A 21,549-nucleotide genomic window follows, 5' to 3' on the forward strand; every position below is an offset into this window, starting at 1 on the left:
AGGGATATAGATTATTTTAACTGAATGATAGATGAACTTAATGTAATGCGTTACTCGCTGGTACGTGAACCAACTGTTCGTGTTGACGTGTTGCACTAGTGTATTCGAACCAAAACTATTGAGATAGTTGCAACTGTTGATGGATGTTTCGCATTTGATTTTTTTTGTCTCTCACTATTTATTCACGCGCCAATGTTGATTCCAATGTAGACGAAACGCACGGCTGGCGTTCAAATTATATACCTGGTATATTTGATGACATTTTCAATCCTTCAATGAGACATGTCAGATTTCAACACGATTCTGTTATAAACAAATCCTGGCTAGAAGTTTCAGTGAAGGACTAATCAAATTGCCCTCACAGACAACTTTTTATAAAAATCCGTAACTTATTAAGACATATCTGTTACTAAATGTAGTCACTGAAAATGAGAACAAAGACAATTGACATGAATACGTCAAAAAAACTCAACTATAAACAATCTACAGGAAATATGGTTTTATGTCCCGTCTGTTTTCTACAAAATGAATCTGCCAACATGACCGCCGTTTTAATCGACATCAGTGTATCAGAACAATACAAATTATTAGTTAATCGTAAAGAAAATAACCTTTTTTGTAAAGCTTAAATTTACACCAGCGAGCAAACTGGCTTGAGTCATTTGAAAAGTAAGCAAATTCTTGTTCATTAAGTCTTTCTTCAGCTCTTTTCACTACCTCCTGTGCGGTATATGTATTGAAGTTACTTGGATAAATAATAACTTTGATTGATCCATCAAAAGGAATAAGTAGTTTTTCTTTTACGATTGTGTGATGCTTAAATGGACCACAATAAGCATAATGTGCTATATCACATGTTGTGTAATGATCTTCAATTCCATTAACATCAAGAACTACAGCGTTATGCCATAAATTATAATAGCTGTACGTAATGATATCGCCAATTTTGACATCACTCTTTTGAAAAATTTGTCTTTTTTCAACGCCTAACAATCTCTTGTTTCTTTTATAACAAGAGAAACAAAGCATTCCATGTTCATATTCTTTTTCGTTCCTTTCATTTTCGTCACTTATTCCTTGAAACCCAGAACGAAGGAACATCCAGAATACCATACTAAATTTACGTTCCTGGAGACTTCGTTTTCTACCCGTAACACACCATGTTGCAAAATGCTCGCAATTATTTTTGAACAAGTTATATTTAAATTCTCCTTTTCCTCCCTTCAAATCTGCATTTGCTTCTGATTTGGCTCTTTCCACAATTATGTGTGGAAGAAATATTCCAATCTTACGGCTATATTTGTAAACCACCACTTTCTTGTCTTTAAAATTCACCCTTACTTTTACTTTCTTTAGTCTCGCTTTGTTACCGAAAGGCTGAAAACTAGCGAAAGTGGCTTTAGCAGCAGTGTTTGTAGCATGTACAATTTCTATTTCAATTTCATCATCTGTCGCTGTATAAGGGTACACATCTACAACAATTGCATGGTGATCATATATTCTTCCAGGATATGCTATGTGATCTCCTGCTTGTACATCTTTCTTTGAATTGACTTGTAACGGCTTTACACATTCCATACAAAGACTTTCATTTGCGACATGAGCTTCTGAAATTGGTTTGTTTTCATCCTTTTCCTCATTATGACCACCACCATCTAACGATTCAACCGCATCAAAAAATTCTTCCTCTGAGATATCTACAACATGCTGTTTTAAAGACAACGGCTTCAGGTTAGCATCTGTTTCGTCATTTTTGTTACAAAGTGTTAATGATAAACCATCCTTTTCAAAAATGTTGATGTCAGCACTATTGTTTAAATCGGGGTCTGCTCTAACGGGAGCACTAGCTTGTGTGTGGTATCCCCTAATGCGCTTTTCCTTATTAAAATCTTTTTGCATAGTCATTTTCCGAATCGTACTAGCTGATGGAGATCTTTGCAAAAAATCTGAAGGTAGGTTAAACGTCTGATCCATTTTTTCAATTTCTTGTTCATCGCTACAATGACAACTAGGAATAAACAAAACCAAACAATAATTCCCTAACGTGTTAAGGCTTAATTTTTCAGATATTCATTTGTTTTTCTGTGCTTTGCGGTGCATCGAATTGCGCCCATTACTGTTATATGAAATCTTCAAAAATCCATTTGTGCGTTTTGTTTCTTTTGCACGCTTTCATATGGTAGCTAAACCCATGTATATTTTATCTGTATATTTGATAAAACATGGGTTTAAAGTTTAAACCTATCAACATATATTTGCTATGATTTCATATGAAAAAATGTCCTGTTCAATAATCAGATATAATATATACACCTTTTTGTTTTTCTGTCGTAGTTTTCAAAAGACCCAACAATGGTGCTTGAATAGGAGACCTTCTAAGGCAAAATAAAGTACGAAGTTGAAAAGTATTGATGACCCGAAATTAATATTCCATTCAAGTGAAGAAAAGTCCAACACTGTGCAAGATAAAAACAAGTTATGTCAGAAATTATTCTAAAGGTGTCAGAAGTCTAGAAACAATTCTAACTGATTCAAGAGGAATATATAACTGTTTCCTAAACGATAGATCAGCCGTTTTGGATAAAAAGCAACGCATGTGTTGTGTTTTTAAATTCACCCTTAATTGCGAGACCTAAGAATAACAATATTTTGTTTCCTGTTTTCAAATGTTTTTATAAATTCAAGTGTGACGTCACTTTGTGCGTTGGTGGTTTTGGTGGCTTTAGTGGCTTTGGCTAACTCTGCAGTGAATTTTTATATGCTGGTTTAGGTTGTTTTATGTAATGTATTCGTTTTTATTCTGTAGTTAGTCACCACTTCAGTTTTATCATGTATATCTATTATATAGTCATTTTATGATGAGTCACTGATGTGTCTTATGTAGACGAAACGCGCGTCTGGCGTACTAAATTATAATCCTGGTACCTTTGATAACTATTTACACCACTGGGTCGATGCCAGTGCTGGTGGACGTTTCGTCCCCGAGGGTATCACCAGCCCAGTAGTCAACACTTCGGTGTTGACATGAATATCAATAATGTGGTCATTTTTATAAATTTCCTGTTTACAAAACTTTGAATTTTTCGAAAAACTAAGAATTTTCTTATCCAAGGCATAGATTACCTTAGCTGTATTTGGCACACCTTTTTGGAATTTTGGATCCTCAATGCTCTTCAACTTTGTACAAGTTTGGCTTTATAAATATTTTGATCTGAGCGTCACTGATGAGCCTTATGTAGACGAAACGCGCGTCTGGCGTACTAAATTATAATTCTGGTACCTTTGATAACTATTATAAAATTTTACTGTCTGTAAAAGTATGAATTATTCTAATTAATAAGGACTTTTGGTCCTCAATGCTCTTCAACTTTGTACTTGTTTTGGCTTTCGAACTTTTTTCATCTGAGCGTCACTGGTTAGTCTTGTGTGGACGAAACGCGCGTCTGGCGTATTAAGTTTTAAATCTGATACTTTTTGTTAGCTATTATTCGTGTGTTTCTCTGTCCTATATGTTCTCCATTCTATTTGTATTGTAGGCCTGTCATGTAATGTCGTAATTTTCATGTTATATTTAACATTGCTATAAAAGCAGGAGGTTTGGCATGCCACAAAACCGGGTTAAACCCGCCAATTTTGAATAGACTCTACCAAGTCAGGAAAATGGCCATTGTTCTTATAGTTCGTTTCTGTGTGTTTTACATTTTAATGTTGTGTTTCTGTTGTGTAGTAGTTCTCTTCTTATAGTTGATGTGTTTACTTTGCGAGACCTAAGAATAACAATATTTTAACTTTAAATTTTAACAATATGCTCTTCAACTTTGTACTTGTTTGGCTTTATAAATATTTTACAACACGACGGGTGCCACATGTGGAGCAGGATCTGCTTACCCTTCCAGAGCACCTGAGATCACCCCTAGTTTTTGGTGGGGTTCGTGTTGTTTATTCTTTAGTTTTCTATGTTGTGTCGTGTGTACTATTGTTTTTCTGTTTGTCTTTTTCATTTTTAGCCATGGCGTTGTCAGTTTGTTTTGGATTTATGAGTTTGACTGTCCCTTTGGTATCTTTCGTCCCTCTTTTAATATGAGCGTCACTGATGAGTCTTACGAGACGAATCGCGTGTCTGGCGTACTAAATTATAATCCTGGTACCTTTGATAACTATTTTCCTCAGTTTCAGTTTGTAACCCGGATTTGGTTTTTTTTTTCTCTATCGATTGATGAATTTTGAACAGCGGTATACTACTGTTACCTTTATTCATGTTAAAATACCGCAAACTAAATGGTTTTGTAATGATCAATTACGTGCATCAAAAGACAAGGTGTGTTTCTATATTATACTCCGAATAACCGTCGTTCGTTGGTGATGAGAAATCGTTGGTGACCCCCTAGTTCTTTTTAAGTCGGCAGTCAGTGGTATAGCGATGTGACGTCACTTTGGGCATTGCATTGACTATGGCTAACAGGGTTGTGATTTTGTAATGTATTCGTTTTTATTTTATAGCTAGTCACCACTACAGTTTAATCATGTATATCTATTATATAGTCATTTTATAAAATTTACTGTTTGCAAAACTATGTATTATTCTTGATAATAATGATGTTTTTGTCCCAGACGGATAACCCTGGCGTCACAACTTTTTGAAATTTTGGTCCTCGGCGTTCTTCAACTTTGTAGTTGTTATGTCTTTCAAAATTTTTACATCTGATGATAGTTTTGTATGGACGTAGCGCGCGTCTCGCGTATAAAAATATTTTTTAACCTGTTACCTTTTGATGGCTATTATTCGTTTGTTTCTCTGTCCTATATTTTCTCCCATTTATCTGTTTATTTATTGTAACCATGTCGTGTAATGTTGTCATTTTAATGTTATAATTAACACTGCCATTAAAGCGGGAGGTTTGGCATGCCACAAAACCAGGTTCAACCCACCATTTTTTCATAAAATGCACTGTACCAAGTCAGGAAAAATGGCCATTGTTACATTACAGTTCGTTTCTGTGTGTGTTACATTTCGGTGTTATGTCTCTGTTGTGTCGTAGTTCTCTTATACGTTTCCCTCAGTTTTAGTTTGTAACCCTGATTTTTTTCTCTATCTATTTAATAATTTTGAACAGCAGTATACTACTATTGTCTTTAAATAGCAATATACAAGTGTTTTGCTTACTAGTGTATAATCGTTCAATGATTTCTCTATTTAAATTTTGAAAGTGCAAAAAAATCTACCTGGCGGATTTGGTATTGAATCCGTTTTTAGAATATAAAACTATGTGTAGACAAACTCAATAATGATCTGGAAAGAAAATAGTTGTAAATCTGTTTATCTGTCGTCTTCGGCCGTGATCAAGTATAATTGCCGTATGTGTGACGCCTTTATAGCCAATTTAGAGGAAAGCAAGAAAATTCGACTTTACGTTGAATAATTAAGATTAAAGAACTGAAAACAATAATCCAAATGAAGAGTTTAAATAATAAAATCAACCGATGGGTTAATTATAAATGGATTAAGAATTAGAAAACTACTTCTCATTCAGTATTACCTGATACATTTTATATATGCATACAACAACTTTTCTAAAACGTTTACTTGTTTACTTTACCTCCTATTCACGTTGGTTCCTTTTTCAACATCATTATCCTCACTCTTGATGCTGTTGTTGGGGTCGTTGCTTTCTCTTAATTGGTCATTGTCAAAATCAGCAATCTCTTTTGCACCCTCATCCTCCTGTTCATTGGTTAAGGAAAACTGTACTTTAGAAAATGACAATCTACTCATTTTAGTGTCGTCTTTTACAACTTGTTGTATGTATCTGTAATTTTTAGGAAAGAATCTGTTAATTGATATACCTGTCACTTGTTCTGAAAATTATGATTAATTTACAAACATATAAAGTCAGAAATATAGAAATAACAGCAAAAATCTGTCAATTAACTGACAAAATATGTGAGATGCTTAAGACATCACATCCCTGGGACTACTGTACAGTAATTTGGGAACATAACTTGTAAAAAAACTCTGCCAAGAATGGTCTAATTTAAAAGACTTCAAAATTACTATTTTTCAATTTCTCATTAACGAACCGTTTAGCTTTGCTCCTAGGATATTGACATACAGTTGAGCTATAAAATCAATCTTAAAAGATGAATTTTTATATTAAATAACAATGAGGTTGATTTTCAATTTTTATTTATGTATATTGTGCATGGGATATATGACAATGTGGTGTATTTGAAAGAGGGACCAAATATACCAGAGGGATAGTCAAACTCATAGATACTGGGGGTCAAGTCAGCGGTAATGAAAATTCAAATAGAGTAAAACCAGTATTTCTTGTCATCATTGCATTCAGATGTGTCTCAAATAATAAGGATTAAGTTTGGATTCTGATAACTTGATCTATATCTTTGTTGAAATGTAAACAGGTATGTTTCATTTTTTGTAAGATTTTTTGTTGCTTTTTGTCAATATGATGAGTTAGCCCTTTTATACTGATTTTTATAGTTTGTACTGTTTGGCGTCAACAAAATGTTTAACCCCGCCATCTTCTGCACGTGCTTGTCTTAAGTCGGGAAAAGGTAGGTCAGCGGTTGTCGTTTTTTGCTGTATCTCTTTTTGTTTTTACTTAATTATTTTGTTCATAAATCATAATGTAACTTTTATAGTTTGAATTGTTATAAATTTGTCATTTTGGGGGTCTGTATCTTTTATGAAATGTACACAGATATGTTTCATTTTTTGTAAGATTTTTTGTTGTTTTTTATCGATATGATGAATTAGCCCTTTTATACTGAAATATATAGTTTGTACTGTTTGGCGTCAACAAAAATGTTTAACCCCGCCATATTCTGCATGTGCTTGTCCTAAGTCGGGGAAATGTAAGTAAGTGGTTGTCGTTTTCTGCTATATCTTTTTTATGTTTTTACTTAATTGTTTTGTTCATAAACCATAACGTATTTTTTATAGTTTGAATTGTTGTAAATTTGTCATTTTTTATTTATCTATATCGTTTCATTTATTTAGCATCAAATTTTTATAGTATTTATATACCAATCAAATAAAGAAGAAAAACCCGAAAGTATACAAATCCTTAGTCAAATATAGAAAAACTGAGAGGGGCGTTATTGGATTATAAAAAAAACATCTGTCCAAGATAATTTTTAATTGTATACAGACCGTACCTTCGATTCCATTGTTCCAGTGTAAACATATTTGGAAATTATTATAGTATTTATATACAAATCAAATATAGAAGAAAAACCCGAAAGTATACAAATCCTTAGTCAAATATAGAAAAACTGAGAGGGGCGTTATTTGGATTATAAAAAAAACATCTGTCCAAGATAATTTTTAATTGTATACAGACCGTACCTTCGATTCCATTGTTCCAGTGTAAACATACTTGGAAATTAAATTCAAGTAAAATCATTTTCACAATTTGGTATTAATTGATTTGTTAATAAGATCTGGAAACAAGCTGTTTACTTATATTAATCCAATTTACTAATGCAATTGTTTCAATTTTTGATCATACAGAACTTAGATGTTGCCACGAAAACACGAACAACCAGAAAACGAGCTGAGGGATTGTTGGATGGCTTAATGTCTCGCCTTTGCGACTTTTTGTGCATGCATGACCAAAAGAACAAAGACCCACGTTGGTTTTCTTACTGTTGTTTTTATTTCCTGTCCTTTAGTTTAAGATATTAAACACCTGACATAATTAAAAAGTACTTAGGAGATATCTATAGAAAATTGTGAGAATTTACGAGGACAATGCATATCAATCAAAATATAAGCTAATGAACAAAACAAAACTATTTCTGTAATCATATCTCAAAGGTGTAAATATATAGAGATTAATACATGGCCTTTTCCACATCGGCCCGGGTATCATCCCCAGGACGATATAGAAAATGCCATGTATTAATCTCTTTATCATATACTTCCGACAATTGTTTCACGAAAGGCAAATAAACAAAAGAAATAACTAAAACAGTAAAAAAACAGGTGCTCCGCAGGGCGCAGCTTTATACGACCGCAGAGGTCGAACCGTGAACAGTTGGGGCAAGTATGGACAAAACATTCAAGCGTGATACAGCTCTGAATTTGGATTGTGATCAAATTTTTGACATTACATGGGTTTTTTTTTAACACAAAACAAATGTCAAGATTTTACAAATCAATTAAAGATTTCTTCTTCAAACTTTTTAAATCTAAAATTAAATAGTTGACACAGCATAGGTTTCTGACACAGAATGAATGTGGTCTAATGAACTTAAAAGTTTTTTTTTGCCTTTGAGCAATTCACTATGCTGTTGAATATTAATCCTCTCAAAAAAATGTTTGAAGAAATTTTCTTTTTATTTATGAAATCTGAAATGAGAAAAATTTAACCCCCCCTCCCCCCTTTTTTTCACATCCCCGTTTCCCTTTTTCCAAAACTGATATCAATTCAAATTTCTAATAGAGTTTGCAACAATAACTACTCTTTTAAATACATCATAAAATATTAAAATGTAAAATAAAGTGCTCTTTAAGGATGCTGAAATCCATTAAATTCCCCAGACCACACGAAATAAACGCCCCTTTCTCAGCCCGAGACAATTTTGATTAAAACTGAGACTACTATAAAACTTGAATTTTGACATGTCAATGATAGCATTTATAATTTTAATTAAATTATTACGGTTGTGTTAAGCATTTGTGCTGATTTGTTTGGTTGTCTCGAATAGTATAAAGGTTATTAAATGGTTTTATATTATTATTTGTGCCCAAAAAGTGTGTGACAAAAAACATAAACAAACAAAATAAAATTATAGGAAAAATATAACAACTACATAAGTATAGTTTAATTTTATCCTAAACCTCTATCCATCATTTCTTACAGATAGTACAGGGTGAGGGTTCACAAAATAGGGAACCAGGGGTGGATACAGCCATTTTGAAAAGGGGTTCCCTACCCAGGATAAAGGGGGGTTCAACTAAATGTCCCCTTTTAAATGCATTGATTGTCCATAAAAAGGGGAGATTCCAATCCCGGAACCCTATCCCTTGATCCGCCACTGGGAACTATGGCTAAAAGTGTAAAAAAAAAATGGAGAACTATGACTAAAGGAACAAAGAATAGAGAAAATTGACTGTAATAAGGAATAGAATGCTAGTCAAAATAATATGACGTCTGACAAGGCTATTTTTTTTTATCTGGGACGCCTTCCTACGCATCCCAGAAAAAAATTATAAAATATCCTAGCCAGACGTCATAATTATTTGAACTATTGATGTGCTAATTTATATATTGAGAAAAGAGAAATGATGGACAAAAAGTCTAAAAAACCCTTGTTTATCTGAACAACAGTACTATTATTTTTGCTGAATAGTGCATATAGGCATTTCCCATTTGAATGGTTTAACAGTAGTAATTTTAGGGCCCTTTTTAGCTTGTTGGTCGGTGTGAGCCAAGGCTCCGTGTTGAAGGCCGTACATTGACCTATAATGGCCATAGTTTACTTTTATAATCTGTTATTTGGATGGAGAGTTGTCTCATTGGCACTAACACCACATCTTCCTATATCTATGTAAAATATCTTTTAAAGATTTCAGGTATATGAAATATTAACCGATAGGACAGTATAAATTTTGTCCCTCCTTCCATGCAAAAAAAAAACCAAATTATGTGATTTATTGTTGAATTTTATTGCCACATTCAGTATTGGCTAGGTGTTGTGGCCAGGTTTTATTGGTGGTGGATACAATTAATATCTATTACTGGTATGATGAATTTAAGATATGAATGATTGAATGAAAAGTTACCTTTTAAATAACAGATACATGTAAGATAATTTAAACATTATTTAATATACCTATTAAAAAGATTGATATGTTATTATGTTGATGGATTTAAGATATTGAAGTTAATGAAAAAATAAATAGAAAATTTGTGTTGCTGTATATGATTATTAACTTTTCTTGATGGAGGGCAGGACTTTTTCGGGACATTTGGATTGGGTGTTTTTAAGCTCAGGATTTTCTTTCGTGATTTTATTTTTAAAATTTGGGACCTCAGAAGATCATGTTTTTAGCCCGGGATTTTGGGATTAGGACCCCTGCAACATCCCCCACCTCCTTCTTTGACATATAATATAAAGTCATTAAAAATATATCAATTATTTACATCAAAATTCTAAAATAATTTCTTTATTTTTGTTGAATCATATAAACCTCCTTTTGATTATTTAAGATTAAAATAAGAAGGATTTCAATTTAAATGAAATGATAACAAACATCTGAAAACAATCATAGTATATACATTATGAGATTTTCTCATGTTTAAAGGCTTTCATGTAGCAAACAAATGCCTATATATCCACTCCAAATGAGTATTTTGGGATAGTTGTCTCATTGGCAATTATTCACATCTGATTAGTTTTCCATTAGTAAAATTCAAATAAAAAACATTCAATTCCAATTTAAATGTGAACCTTCTCATTCTTGGACCACATAGAAATTTGTAGACAATTAAAATATATTATAATTTCATATAACTGTAGAAAAGTTTGAAATTATTTTCATTTGATAACATCATCTGCATATATTATATATTTTCAGATAACAATAGGAATAAGAAGAGCAGGATTTCTATTTTGAGGATTTACATGTATGGGACAGAGGACTATTTGACTTGATTTTACTTTTAACTTTTTAACAATAATACTCTTAAATTATTTAAAATATTTTATACGTATGTTTCATTTTAACATTATTTTTATGACTGTATTTATTTATCATTTAATAAACGTTTATTTCTAAACATTTTTATATTTTTAAATATACAATGTGAAACACTCAACCATTTTATATTGATAACGTGGGGTAAATGTACATGAGACAATAATGCTGTTGCAATACAATAAAACTTATTGTCATTGAAAAACCTGAGATTCATAGATGCAAAGCTAGCATATTCATTAGGGGTCCCCTTTTGTAGTTGATTAAATAGGGAATCACTGGAGCCGGCCCCTCTTAAGTCAGTCAGCAGCCCCCTAGAAAAAGTTCTGGATCCGTCACTGATATCAGGCATATACATGTATGTACTGTAGTATTTGAGACATAAAAAAAATCAAAGATATAAAAAGTAAACTTGATGGTCTTTAATGATTGATTAGGTGTGAAGGACTGAAATAGAAAGGTTTTAAAATCGTTCATTTCTCCTAGACATAATGTGAGGTATCCTTGAGGTCTCTTAAATGGCCTATCATGACAACTTTTCACTGTTTTTCTGAAGTGTGGTAAAGCCTGCACCTAAATTAATCATTTTCAGTAGTCTCTCTTTTTTTCATACTTTTTTGATGAAAAGTATAAACTAATATTCAAATTAGAAAAAAGAAAACTGAGCAACTTGAACCCACAACATACAATTGATATCAGGTGTTCTGGAAGAGTAAGTAGATCCTGCTCCTTGTGTAGTATTAGGAATGAGATGTCCTGGTGCCCTTTTCCTATATGTTATCACATGATTTTGCAAATTATTGCAATTGTGTGCTTTTTGAGAATGGAGAAAAATGTGTGAAAAAGTATTATTTTGCATAAAAATCAGCACACAGATATAGCAATGGTATCATTCTGATTAAACTATAGATCCTGTGTCCAAGCTTTGTTTTCTTGTAGATTGGTGTAAAATGAAAATGTGGGTCAAGCATTAATATCAATGCAACAAAACAGGATCCCCAAAATCAGAGTGAGACTTTCATATGCCAATTTCAAAGTAGACCTTAGAAGTGATACAGCATTTTGTTAATGCTTTAAATGGTCATATAGCTCTGACATGTATTAAGAATTGGATGTACTAGGCATTGTGCATTCCTATTGAATGTTGAACTCAAGTTCTCAAGAGTTAAACATGCCCCACGGTCCAGACACACTCAAACATGAATGGTTAGTGTACACCATGTTGCTTGATATGCATGATAAGGACAGGACAGACATTTATAAACATGTGTGAGTGTCAACTTCCAACTTGCTTAGTTTTTTTTTATATAAACAACAAGAACGAATACTAAAAATCAAGTGAAAATTATAGATGCATCAGATTAATATTTGTTGATTGGTACTTTTTTAGACAAGTTGATTTCAGATTAATATTTAGTTTTACTGAATCAAAGAATGACTAACCATTACCCTACAAAAAATGGCTTAAAACAAAGATTAACTGAGTGCTTACACTTTGCACATGCGTAGGATTTTTATCCAGAGAATAACTTTTGACTTACCCCTTGCTGAAATTTTTGAAAAGTTGGGAAAAAAAGGGGGGTACTTCCAGACAACTGAAGTCATTTATATGGACAAATTCGTTCATATATTAACCTAGTTTCAATGTACTACATACATCTGTTACACACAACCATAACACGCAGCATAATTAAATAACTACAGAAAATGTAATACTGCGAGGAGTTTGAGCAGTCTGAGCAACATGAAAAACATCAACAAATGACGGTGTGAAGGCTTCAACCTATCATAATTTTTAAGTAAAATATATTTAAAATCCTGGAAACATCATCACCCTTCATTGTCTCAATCAGTTTCGTGGTTAAAAACTGTTAAATATGACATAATTGGCTTAATTTTGCGCCGAAGTAACTCCAAAAACGTTAGAAAAATGTTGAATTTTGACCTCCGGTTGAAGTATTTATTATGTAAACAAGACTCAGAGTGACGGGGAATCCTATACATAGTCATGTGCCCATATGTTTCTGGGTCACATTTATTTATATCTCGACCAATGAAAAGCTTTAGGATGCATTTGTGTCAGTTCCTAGCAAACAGGGGGATTACCCGCGGTTTTTTGGAAATCTACGGAGGGCGTCTTTTGATTTATCATATTTCAGTAACGCAGCACTTATTTTAATACCTATTTAGGCAGTCGTGTGACAAAATCTATTCTAATGAAAAATTAACCTCAAATACTGATGGATGTTTAGTTGTTTTAATAAATTTATTGTCTGAAGCACAGGCTATGTTTTTGTTTACACGCTGGTTACAGCGCCACCACGAAATTTTTAGATTATCTCCCCTTTCCCGCGTGACCACCGGAAGGAGCTCTTCAATGTCACTGGCTTTCCCACTGTAAAAACATTTTTGATAAGATAAGGGAAAAAAGCTTCATCAGCAACATTTTATACTGGCAAATTTCCAATGAAGTTATTTACATAAAGTTATTGGCAAATAAAAATAGAAAATGACATCATAGTCATGTCTGGCAAATTTCCAACATATATTATCAACTACTATTCTATACAAAGAAAGATAACTCCAATTGAAAATTAATTGCTATTGCACAATATTGTGCAATTAGATATTTCTTGCTATTGTGCAATACTGTGCAATTGAAAATTTCTTGCTATTGCACAATACTTGATATGGAATCCTGATTTGGACCAACTTGAAAACTGGGCCCATAATCAAAAATCAAAGTACATATTTAGATAAAGCATATCAAATAAGCCCAAGAATTTAATTTTTGTTAAAATCAAAAATTTTGGACCCTTTAGTCCTTAATGTAGACCAATTTGAAAACTGGACCAAAAATTAAGAATCTACATACACAGTTAGATTTGGCATATCAAAGAACCCATTTATTCAATTTTTGATGAAATCAAACAACGTTTAATTTTGGACCCCCATTTGGACCAACTTGAAAACTAGGCCAATAATTAAAAATCTAAGTACATTTTTAAATTCAGCATATCAAAGAACCCCAAGGATTCAATTTTTGTTAAAATCAAACTAAGTTTAATTTTGGACCCTTTGAACCTTAATGTAGACCAATTTCAAAACGCGACCAAAAATTAAGAATCTACATACATAGTTAGATTCGGCATATCAAAGAACCCCAATTATTCAATTTTTGGGCCCCTTTTTCCTAAACTGTTAGGACCAAAACTCTCAAAATCAAACCCAACCTTCCTTTTATGGTCATAAACCTTGTGTTTAAATTTCATAGATTTCTATTTACTTATACTAAAGTTATGGTGCAAAAACAAGGAATAATGCTTATTTGGGCCCTTTTTTGGCCCTTAATTCCTAAACTGTTGGAACCAAAACTCCCAAAATCAATCCCAACCTTCCTTTTGTGGTCATAAACCTTGTGTTAAAATATTCATTGATTTCTATTTACTTATACTAAAGTTATTGTGCGAAAACAAGGAATAATGCTTATTTGGGCCCTTTTTTGGCCCTTAATTCCTAAACTGTTGGAACCAAAACTCCCAAAATCAATCCCAACCTTCCTTATGTGGTCATAAACCTTGTGTCAAAATTTCATAGATTTCTATTCATTTAAACTAAAGTTATAGTGCGAAAACCAAGAAAATGCTTATTTGGGCCCTTTTTGGCCCCTAATTCCTAAAATGTTGGGACCAAAACTCCCAAAATCAATCCCAACCTTCCTTATGTGGTCATAAACCTTGTGTTTAAATTTCATTAATTTCTATTCACTTTTACTAAAGTTAGAGTGCGAAAAAGTATTCGGACGACGACGACAACGCAGGACGACGACGCCATCGTGATAGCAATATACGACCAAAAAATTAAAAATTTTGCAGTCGTATAAAAACATTACAAAGAATTTAATTATGCATCCAACGTAAGATGCATTATAATTGTCCAACAATAGCATCACTACCTCCATATATATTTATGGTAAAATAGATCCTGTAGATCCTGTAAATCCACGATAAACTATAATCATTTTGAAAATCTATATCATTTGATTTAGCCATGTATACATCTTTTTTATTTTTTCAATAACAGCTGGTTCTGTACAAACAGATTTGCCACTGAATCCAATACACCTTATGGCTATTTGTCCGCCATTAATGGACATCACAAAAGTTCCCTTAAATACGTTGACGTCATAATGGATAAGTGACTAGACTATACCGAAAATACCGGAAGTAACTTGCACGAGAGGCACTGCTATGAGTTTTGTGCACGAGATGCTTCTGATATGCTTCTGATATGGGTTATCAGCCCGGGTGGGAAATAATTATGGCTAGTGTACTTCCGTTCATTACACATACGCAAAGGCTATCATATCAATGATAAGTATATGAGAAATATATATATATATATATACGCAATCATAGGATTGAACGTAGTTTTCAATTTAGACTTGTTTATATTTTTTCGTTTGGGCTTGTATTATATTTTCCCTCCGGTTTATATGATCCGTTCATCCTATATTGACCCTTAAAATTCAAGAGTCTGTCTAAAAATGAGGATAAAATATATGGCCTTCCAAATACCGTTTAGATCTCTAACATCACTGAAGAGACATTTATTGTCGAAATCCGGATCTGGTGTACAAACAAAATATTGACACCTTATGTTTGTGGCATAACATCGTGGCTACAAGTTAACTGTTTTCTGTTTAGTATTAAATTTACATTAAGATCCATTTTGTTACATCTCGTGATCAATTTTATTTGGCAATCGCCAATGACAGTCAGCAGGGTTAAAGAACATCAGTTGTTCGACCTGTTAGTCAAATGCGTTTTGTTTTAATATACTTTTTCACTTTTTTGGTCTTTTGGAAAATGTTGTTTGTGCTGTATTTAGACCCTGCTACAACGAAATTTGTTTTACATGCACACGTATAAAAATTGCGGTTTTATCCAACGCAATCATAGGATTGAAAGTAGTTTTCAATTTAGACTTGTTTATATTTTTTCGTTTGGGCTTGTATCATATTTTCCCTCCGGTTTATATGATCCGTTCATCCTATATTGACTCTTAAATTCAAGAGTCTATCTAAAAATGAGGATAACATATATGGCCTTCCAAATACCGTTTAGATCTCTTACATCACTGAAGAGACATTTATTGTCGAAATCCGGATCTGGTGTACAAACAAAATATTGACACCTTATGTTTGTGGCATAACATCGTGGCCACGAGTTAATTGTTTTCTGTTTAGTATTAAATTTACATTAAGATCCATTTTGTTACATCTTGTGATTAATTTTATTTGGCAATCGCCATTGGCAGTCAGCAGGGTTAAAGAACATCAGTTGTTCGACCTGTTAGTCAAATGCGTTTTGTTTAAATATACTTTTTCACTTTTTTGGTCTTTTGGAAAATGTTGTTTGTGCTGTATTTAGACCTTTCTACAACGAAATTTGTTTTACATGCACACGTATTAAAATTGTGGTTTTTAATCCAACGCAATCATAGGATTGAACGTAGTTTTCAATTTAGACTTGTTTATATTTTTTCGTTTGGGCTTGTATCATATTTTCCCTCCGGTTTATATAATCCGTTCATCCTATATTGACTCTTAAAATTCAAGAGTCTATCTAAAAATGAGGATAAATTATTTATGGCCTTTCAAATACCGTTTAGATCTCTAACATCAGTGAAGAGACATTTATTGTCGAAATCCGGATCTGGAGTACAAACAAAATATTGACACATTATATTTGTGGCATAACATCGTGGCCATTGGTTAATTGTTTTCTGTTTAATATTAAATTTACATTAAGATCCATTTTGTTACATCTAGTGATCAATTTTATTTGGCAATCGCCAATGGCAGTCAGCAGGGTTAAAGAACATCAGTTGTTCGACCTGTTAGTCAAATGCGTTTTGTTTAAATATACTTTTTCACTTTTTTGGTCTTTTGAAAAATGTTGTTTGTGCTGTATTTAGACCCTGCTACAACGAAATTTGTTTTACATGCACACGTATAAAAATTGCGGTTTTATCCAACGCAATCATAGGATTGAAAGTAGTTTTCAATTAGACTTGTTTATATTTTTTCGTTTGGGCTTGTATCATATTTTCCCTCCGGTTTATATGATCCGTTCATCCTATATTGACTCTTAAATTCAAGAGTCTATCTAAAAATGAGGATAACATATATGGCCTTCCAAATACCGTTTAGATCTCTTACATCACTGAAGAGACATTTATTGTCGAAATCCGGATCTGGTGTACAAACAAAATATTGACACCTTATGTTTGTGGCATAACATCGTGGCCACGAGTTAATTGTTTTCTGTTTAGTATTAAATTTACATTAAGATCCATTTTGTTACATCTTGTGATCAATTTTATTTGGCAATCGCCATTTGCAGTCAGGAAGGTTAAAGAACATCAGTTGTTCGACCTGTTAGTCAAATGCGTTTTGTTTAAATATACTTTTTCACTTTTTTGGTCTTTTGAAAAATGTTGTTTGTGCTGTATTTAGACCCTGCTACAACGAAATTTGTTTTACATGCACACGTATAAAAATTGCGGTTTTATCCAACGCAATCATAGGATTGAAAGTAGTTTTCAATTTAGACTTGTTTATATTTTTTCGTTTGGGCTTGTATCATATTTTCCCTCCGGTTTATATGATCCGTTCATCCTATATTGACTCTTAAATTCAAGAGTCTATCTAAAAATGAGGATAACATATATGGCCTTCCAAATACCGTTTAGATCTCTTACATCACTGAAGAGACATTTATTGTCGAAATCCGGATCTGGTGTACAAACAAAATATTGACACCTTATGTTTGTGGCATAACATCGTGGCCACGAGTTAATTGTTTTCTGTTTAGTATTAGATTTACATTAAGATCCATTTTGTTACATCTTGTGATCAATTTTATTTGGCAATCGCCATTTGCAGTCAGGAAGGTTAAAGAACATCAGTTGTTCGACCTGTTAGTCAAATGCGTTTTGTTTAAATATACTTTTTCACTTTTTTGTATTTAGACCCTTCTACAATGAAATTTGTTTTACATGCACACGTATATAAATTGCGGTTTTTATTCAACGCAATCATAGGATTGAACGTAGTTTTTTTAATTTAGACTTGTTTTAATATAAGTATATATTTATATATATACTAGTATATAAATACAACATGTACAGGAAAAGATGCAAAGGCGAACCATTTGGCAATTCATTCAACCTTCCCATAACAATTACTTGGTGCCCTTTGTCTTTGATAAAAGTTTGTAAATTCTTTTAAAATTTTGTCATCTTAAACCGGTGGGTCTATTAAAAAATCTTTAAAAAAGGGCTTAATATTCGTGTACTCTATGAATTATAATATGCGAGATGTGGTTTTAAGGTTTACAGATAAAAACAATGCAATAATGTGAAATAGTTTAGCAGTAATATTGGATGAATACAGGATAAGATATACTCATGTTCATTTTTTTTCTGGAAGGTATTTCAAGTTGTTTACTGCATTTAAAGAACATTCCAGTTGCCATAGTACCATATTCCTGCTTTAGAACAACTTTAAAGCGATATCATAGACTTATACAAGATGGATGAGTACGGCTTTTTTTTTTTAGATATTAAAGCAACTTGTCTAATTATTTTTTTAATACCTTCAGTCAACAAGGCACATGAAAGGCTCCTTTCTATACACGACGAACCCACTTTGTGTTCGACATGAGAGTTCGTCCATCACTGTTGACCATCTATCAATCTTCCTTATTATCTGCTATAACATGTCTCGGATGTTCATCCCATATTTCCTTTATCTATGTTTAAGAAGAAAAGAATAAGTGTTGATACAAATTGTTTTTGTATGTATCCTAATCTTTAATTCATTGCGTTAAATTCAAATTTTACAAGTATTTGCTTTGACTCACGGACTAGATAACGCAGTATATTTGTTCAATACACAATCTGACTTCATTAATTACTTTGCCTTTTTCAGTTCGGATGTTTAAAAAAAATAAGATCAGGGTTTTATATGATATCATGGACGTCGTTCTTATTATCGAAGACTCAGTTCGTTGATATACGTTTGTATGAAGTTACATTCGTAAAGTCCGTTGATTAAGTAAGAGGGCAATTTGAAGAAAAAAATGTTTGGTGCTAATTTTGTAGAACTGTTTAATTGTCCCGAATTCATTTTGTCTAGTTTGCAAATAATTTTGAGTATTTAACAATATAGTTTACCAAAATAATTACGGTAAATTCAAGAGCAGAGAGTGTGTTATTTTTGGAAAATAAAATGCTGAAAAAACTGGAAAATAATAATTAAATCTGAATTAAACAGTGAAAAACGTACTTAATAGTTATCAAAGGTATCAGGCTTAAAATTTGATACGCCAGAAGCGCGCTTCGTCTTCATAAGACTCATCAGTGACGCTCAGATAAACATAGTTAGAAAGCCAAAACAAATACAAAGTTGAAGAGCATTGAGGACCCAAAATTCCAAACAAAAAGTGCCAGATACGGCTAAGGTAATCAATGCCTGGGATCAGTGACGCTCAGATCAAAATAGTTAGAGAGCCAAAACAAATACAAAGTTTAAGAATGTAGTGTATTACCTTTGCATGTAAATACTGGCCTGATATAAAAATAATGCAAATTATAATGTTCATGAAGAAAAAAAGTTCCTTAATGAGTAGATTAAAAAAGTTCCTTAATGAGTAGATTAAATTTTACCCTTCACTCACGCACTCCATAAATAATTTGTAAACTTCAAAATTTGATAATTTGATAAACCAAATTCTTTTTTCGCGTGTTTGAAGTTGTGAATATAGGAAACAATTATCGATTACACTAAAAAAGTTTTTTTTTCATTTATCAACACATGTATGCCCTTTAAAATAGTTCCGATTAATGTTAGAAGCTCGGACAAGAAGTTTGTTCTATATAATGAAAACATAGTATCTAGACTATAATCAAGGTAATATGCATTAAATTCCATAATAAAAACTTTAGATTTGTTTACGTGAGTACATCAATGGAAGATGTAAGTGTATTAAATGGATTTCCTGTTTGATTTATCCCACTTCATGTCAACTTCAAAAATGAAACAAAAGTAAGGAAGAATTGGTAGTTAAAAGGTCCAAGGAGTATGATAATGTCTTTTCTTATTCGCCTATTCAGAATTTGAATTGATATTTACATTTGCATTGGCATAGGCTATCACCGTGTATATTGCTGTCCTGTGTACTTGGAGATAATGTTATAAGAGTTATCGTTGAATGCAGAATAATTTTGGTGCATGTCAGGAAATAGATAAAAAGTTGTTCAAAATTTTTAAATAACATAATGTAATGTTTACTCTGGGTCATGGTTTGAATTAGTAAGGTTCCAATTAGAATATCATCTCAAAGGAACATAGATTGTACCGATGCCTTCTTTTACATTTTATTCATACAAACTCCTGGAGTGAGTACCAAGCCCCATGATGATTTCTCTTTTGTGTCTCAAATTTAAAATATTGGACTGAGCTAGTGATATACCCAAATCTCTATTATTTTACCATCTGTATATTTCAGTCCTAAAGACATTGAGCAAATTCGAATACTTTTAGAATGGCAATAAATCAAGATAATGAGATCATACTACTGAGATTGTCGGACTTTTCTCCTATGTCACTCTCCACTCTATACTAGTCGAACTGGGTTCCAGGTTAACCAATGGCATGTAGCTTCATTGAATATTAACCAATTTTTATAAAACACTGTAAACTCTGTAACCATGTAGATCCAGATAGTGATTCAAAATATTTAGACAATAACCTTTCAATATTATCATGTCACGGCGTCAAACATAGTTTATCTTATTGCTCTCTTTATTTTGATCATTACATACAAATGTATATATATATATGTGAATGTTTTACTTAAAATATGTTTAATGTTTATAATGTTAACAACGCATACATATACATAGTTTTTAAAAACAAGTGGTTGACAATGTAAACAAATATGTACTAGAGCTATTGATCTTGAATGTACAATTTAATAATTGATTTGCAAAACTCAGTTGTCTGAAATTTGAAATAGCTTTAACACAAGTAATGACTTTCTCATAACATCTTATCAGAAATCAATCTATAGATATGAAAATACAACAAAATGTAAACAATATTACCTGGCAAAATATTGTAAAAAGTTTTCCTTACCTTGTGAACATATGATAGAAGGGAAGGTCAAGTACAAATATTGCACACGTATAATCTTAGGCAGTGTATACTGATCGATGGATTGTGTAGAATGGAATTATGGAAATGAAAAATAGACACTAATTTATTATTTTTTTTAAATTTGTTAATTACTTCGTAACGGTTTAACGGTTTAAAATCTTGTTTTTTTTCACATTGAATTGTTGTACAATTAAATTAACCACTTAATATAAATTGTACGATTTAAATAAGAGTGTATATAATGACATCATTTCTGCCAAATCAAGTTTTAAGTTGCAAATTTCAAGCTTTTGTTTTCTTATAAGGACCCCAACAGGGGTATATATAAACAACAGTTCAAAAAAAAAATGTAAGTATTCATAATAATTTTGTAACAAAGTAATACAGCGAACATTATAAACAGGATCCTATATTCATGTGAAAAAGTTATGTGTATTAAGGGAAACAGTAAATTTCAAATGGACAATTTAAACTGAACCTTTTCTCCGCGGTTACAAAGCAGGTTTTCAAATTCAACTTTGTTTTGAACCATAGGTCCACAACTCACACATGAATAGTACATTCGTGTGATTATATGAGTTAAGGCAACAGTAGAAACCGC

The 21,549-nt window shown here is 32.2% G+C and overlaps 1 protein-coding gene across 4 annotated transcripts; it reads right to left on the bottom strand.

Moving 5' to 3' along the window:
• Nucleotides 1-232: 232 nt before the first annotated feature.
• LOC139512770 (uncharacterized) lies at nucleotides 233-21,024 on the bottom strand. 4 transcript variants are annotated; one of them, XM_071300671.1, is made up of 4 exons: nucleotides 20,928-21,024; nucleotides 18,385-18,540; nucleotides 5,598-5,807; nucleotides 233-1,996 (listed from the first exon to the last, which is right to left on the bottom strand). In XM_071300671.1, exons 3-4 carry the CDS (start codon nucleotides 5,771-5,773, stop codon nucleotides 592-594), a joined length of 1,581 nt encoding a protein of 526 aa, XP_071156772.1. In that variant the 5' UTR covers nucleotides 5,774-5,807; nucleotides 18,385-18,540; nucleotides 20,928-21,024; the 3' UTR covers nucleotides 233-591. The 4 variants fall into 4 exon arrangements, with proteins under 4 accessions (XP_071156772.1, XP_071156773.1, XP_071156771.1 ...); XM_071300672.1 differs by having other exon boundaries at nucleotides 5,713-5,856; XM_071300670.1 differs by having other exon boundaries at nucleotides 5,598-5,856.
• Between the last annotated feature and the right edge of the window lie 525 nt (nucleotides 21,025-21,549).

This window comes from Mytilus edulis, chromosome 2 (genome assembly GCF_963676685.1).
Source record: "Mytilus edulis chromosome 2, xbMytEdul2.2, whole genome shotgun sequence".
In the NCBI taxonomy this organism is placed as follows: Eukaryota; Metazoa; Mollusca; class Bivalvia; order Mytilida; family Mytilidae; genus Mytilus; species Mytilus edulis.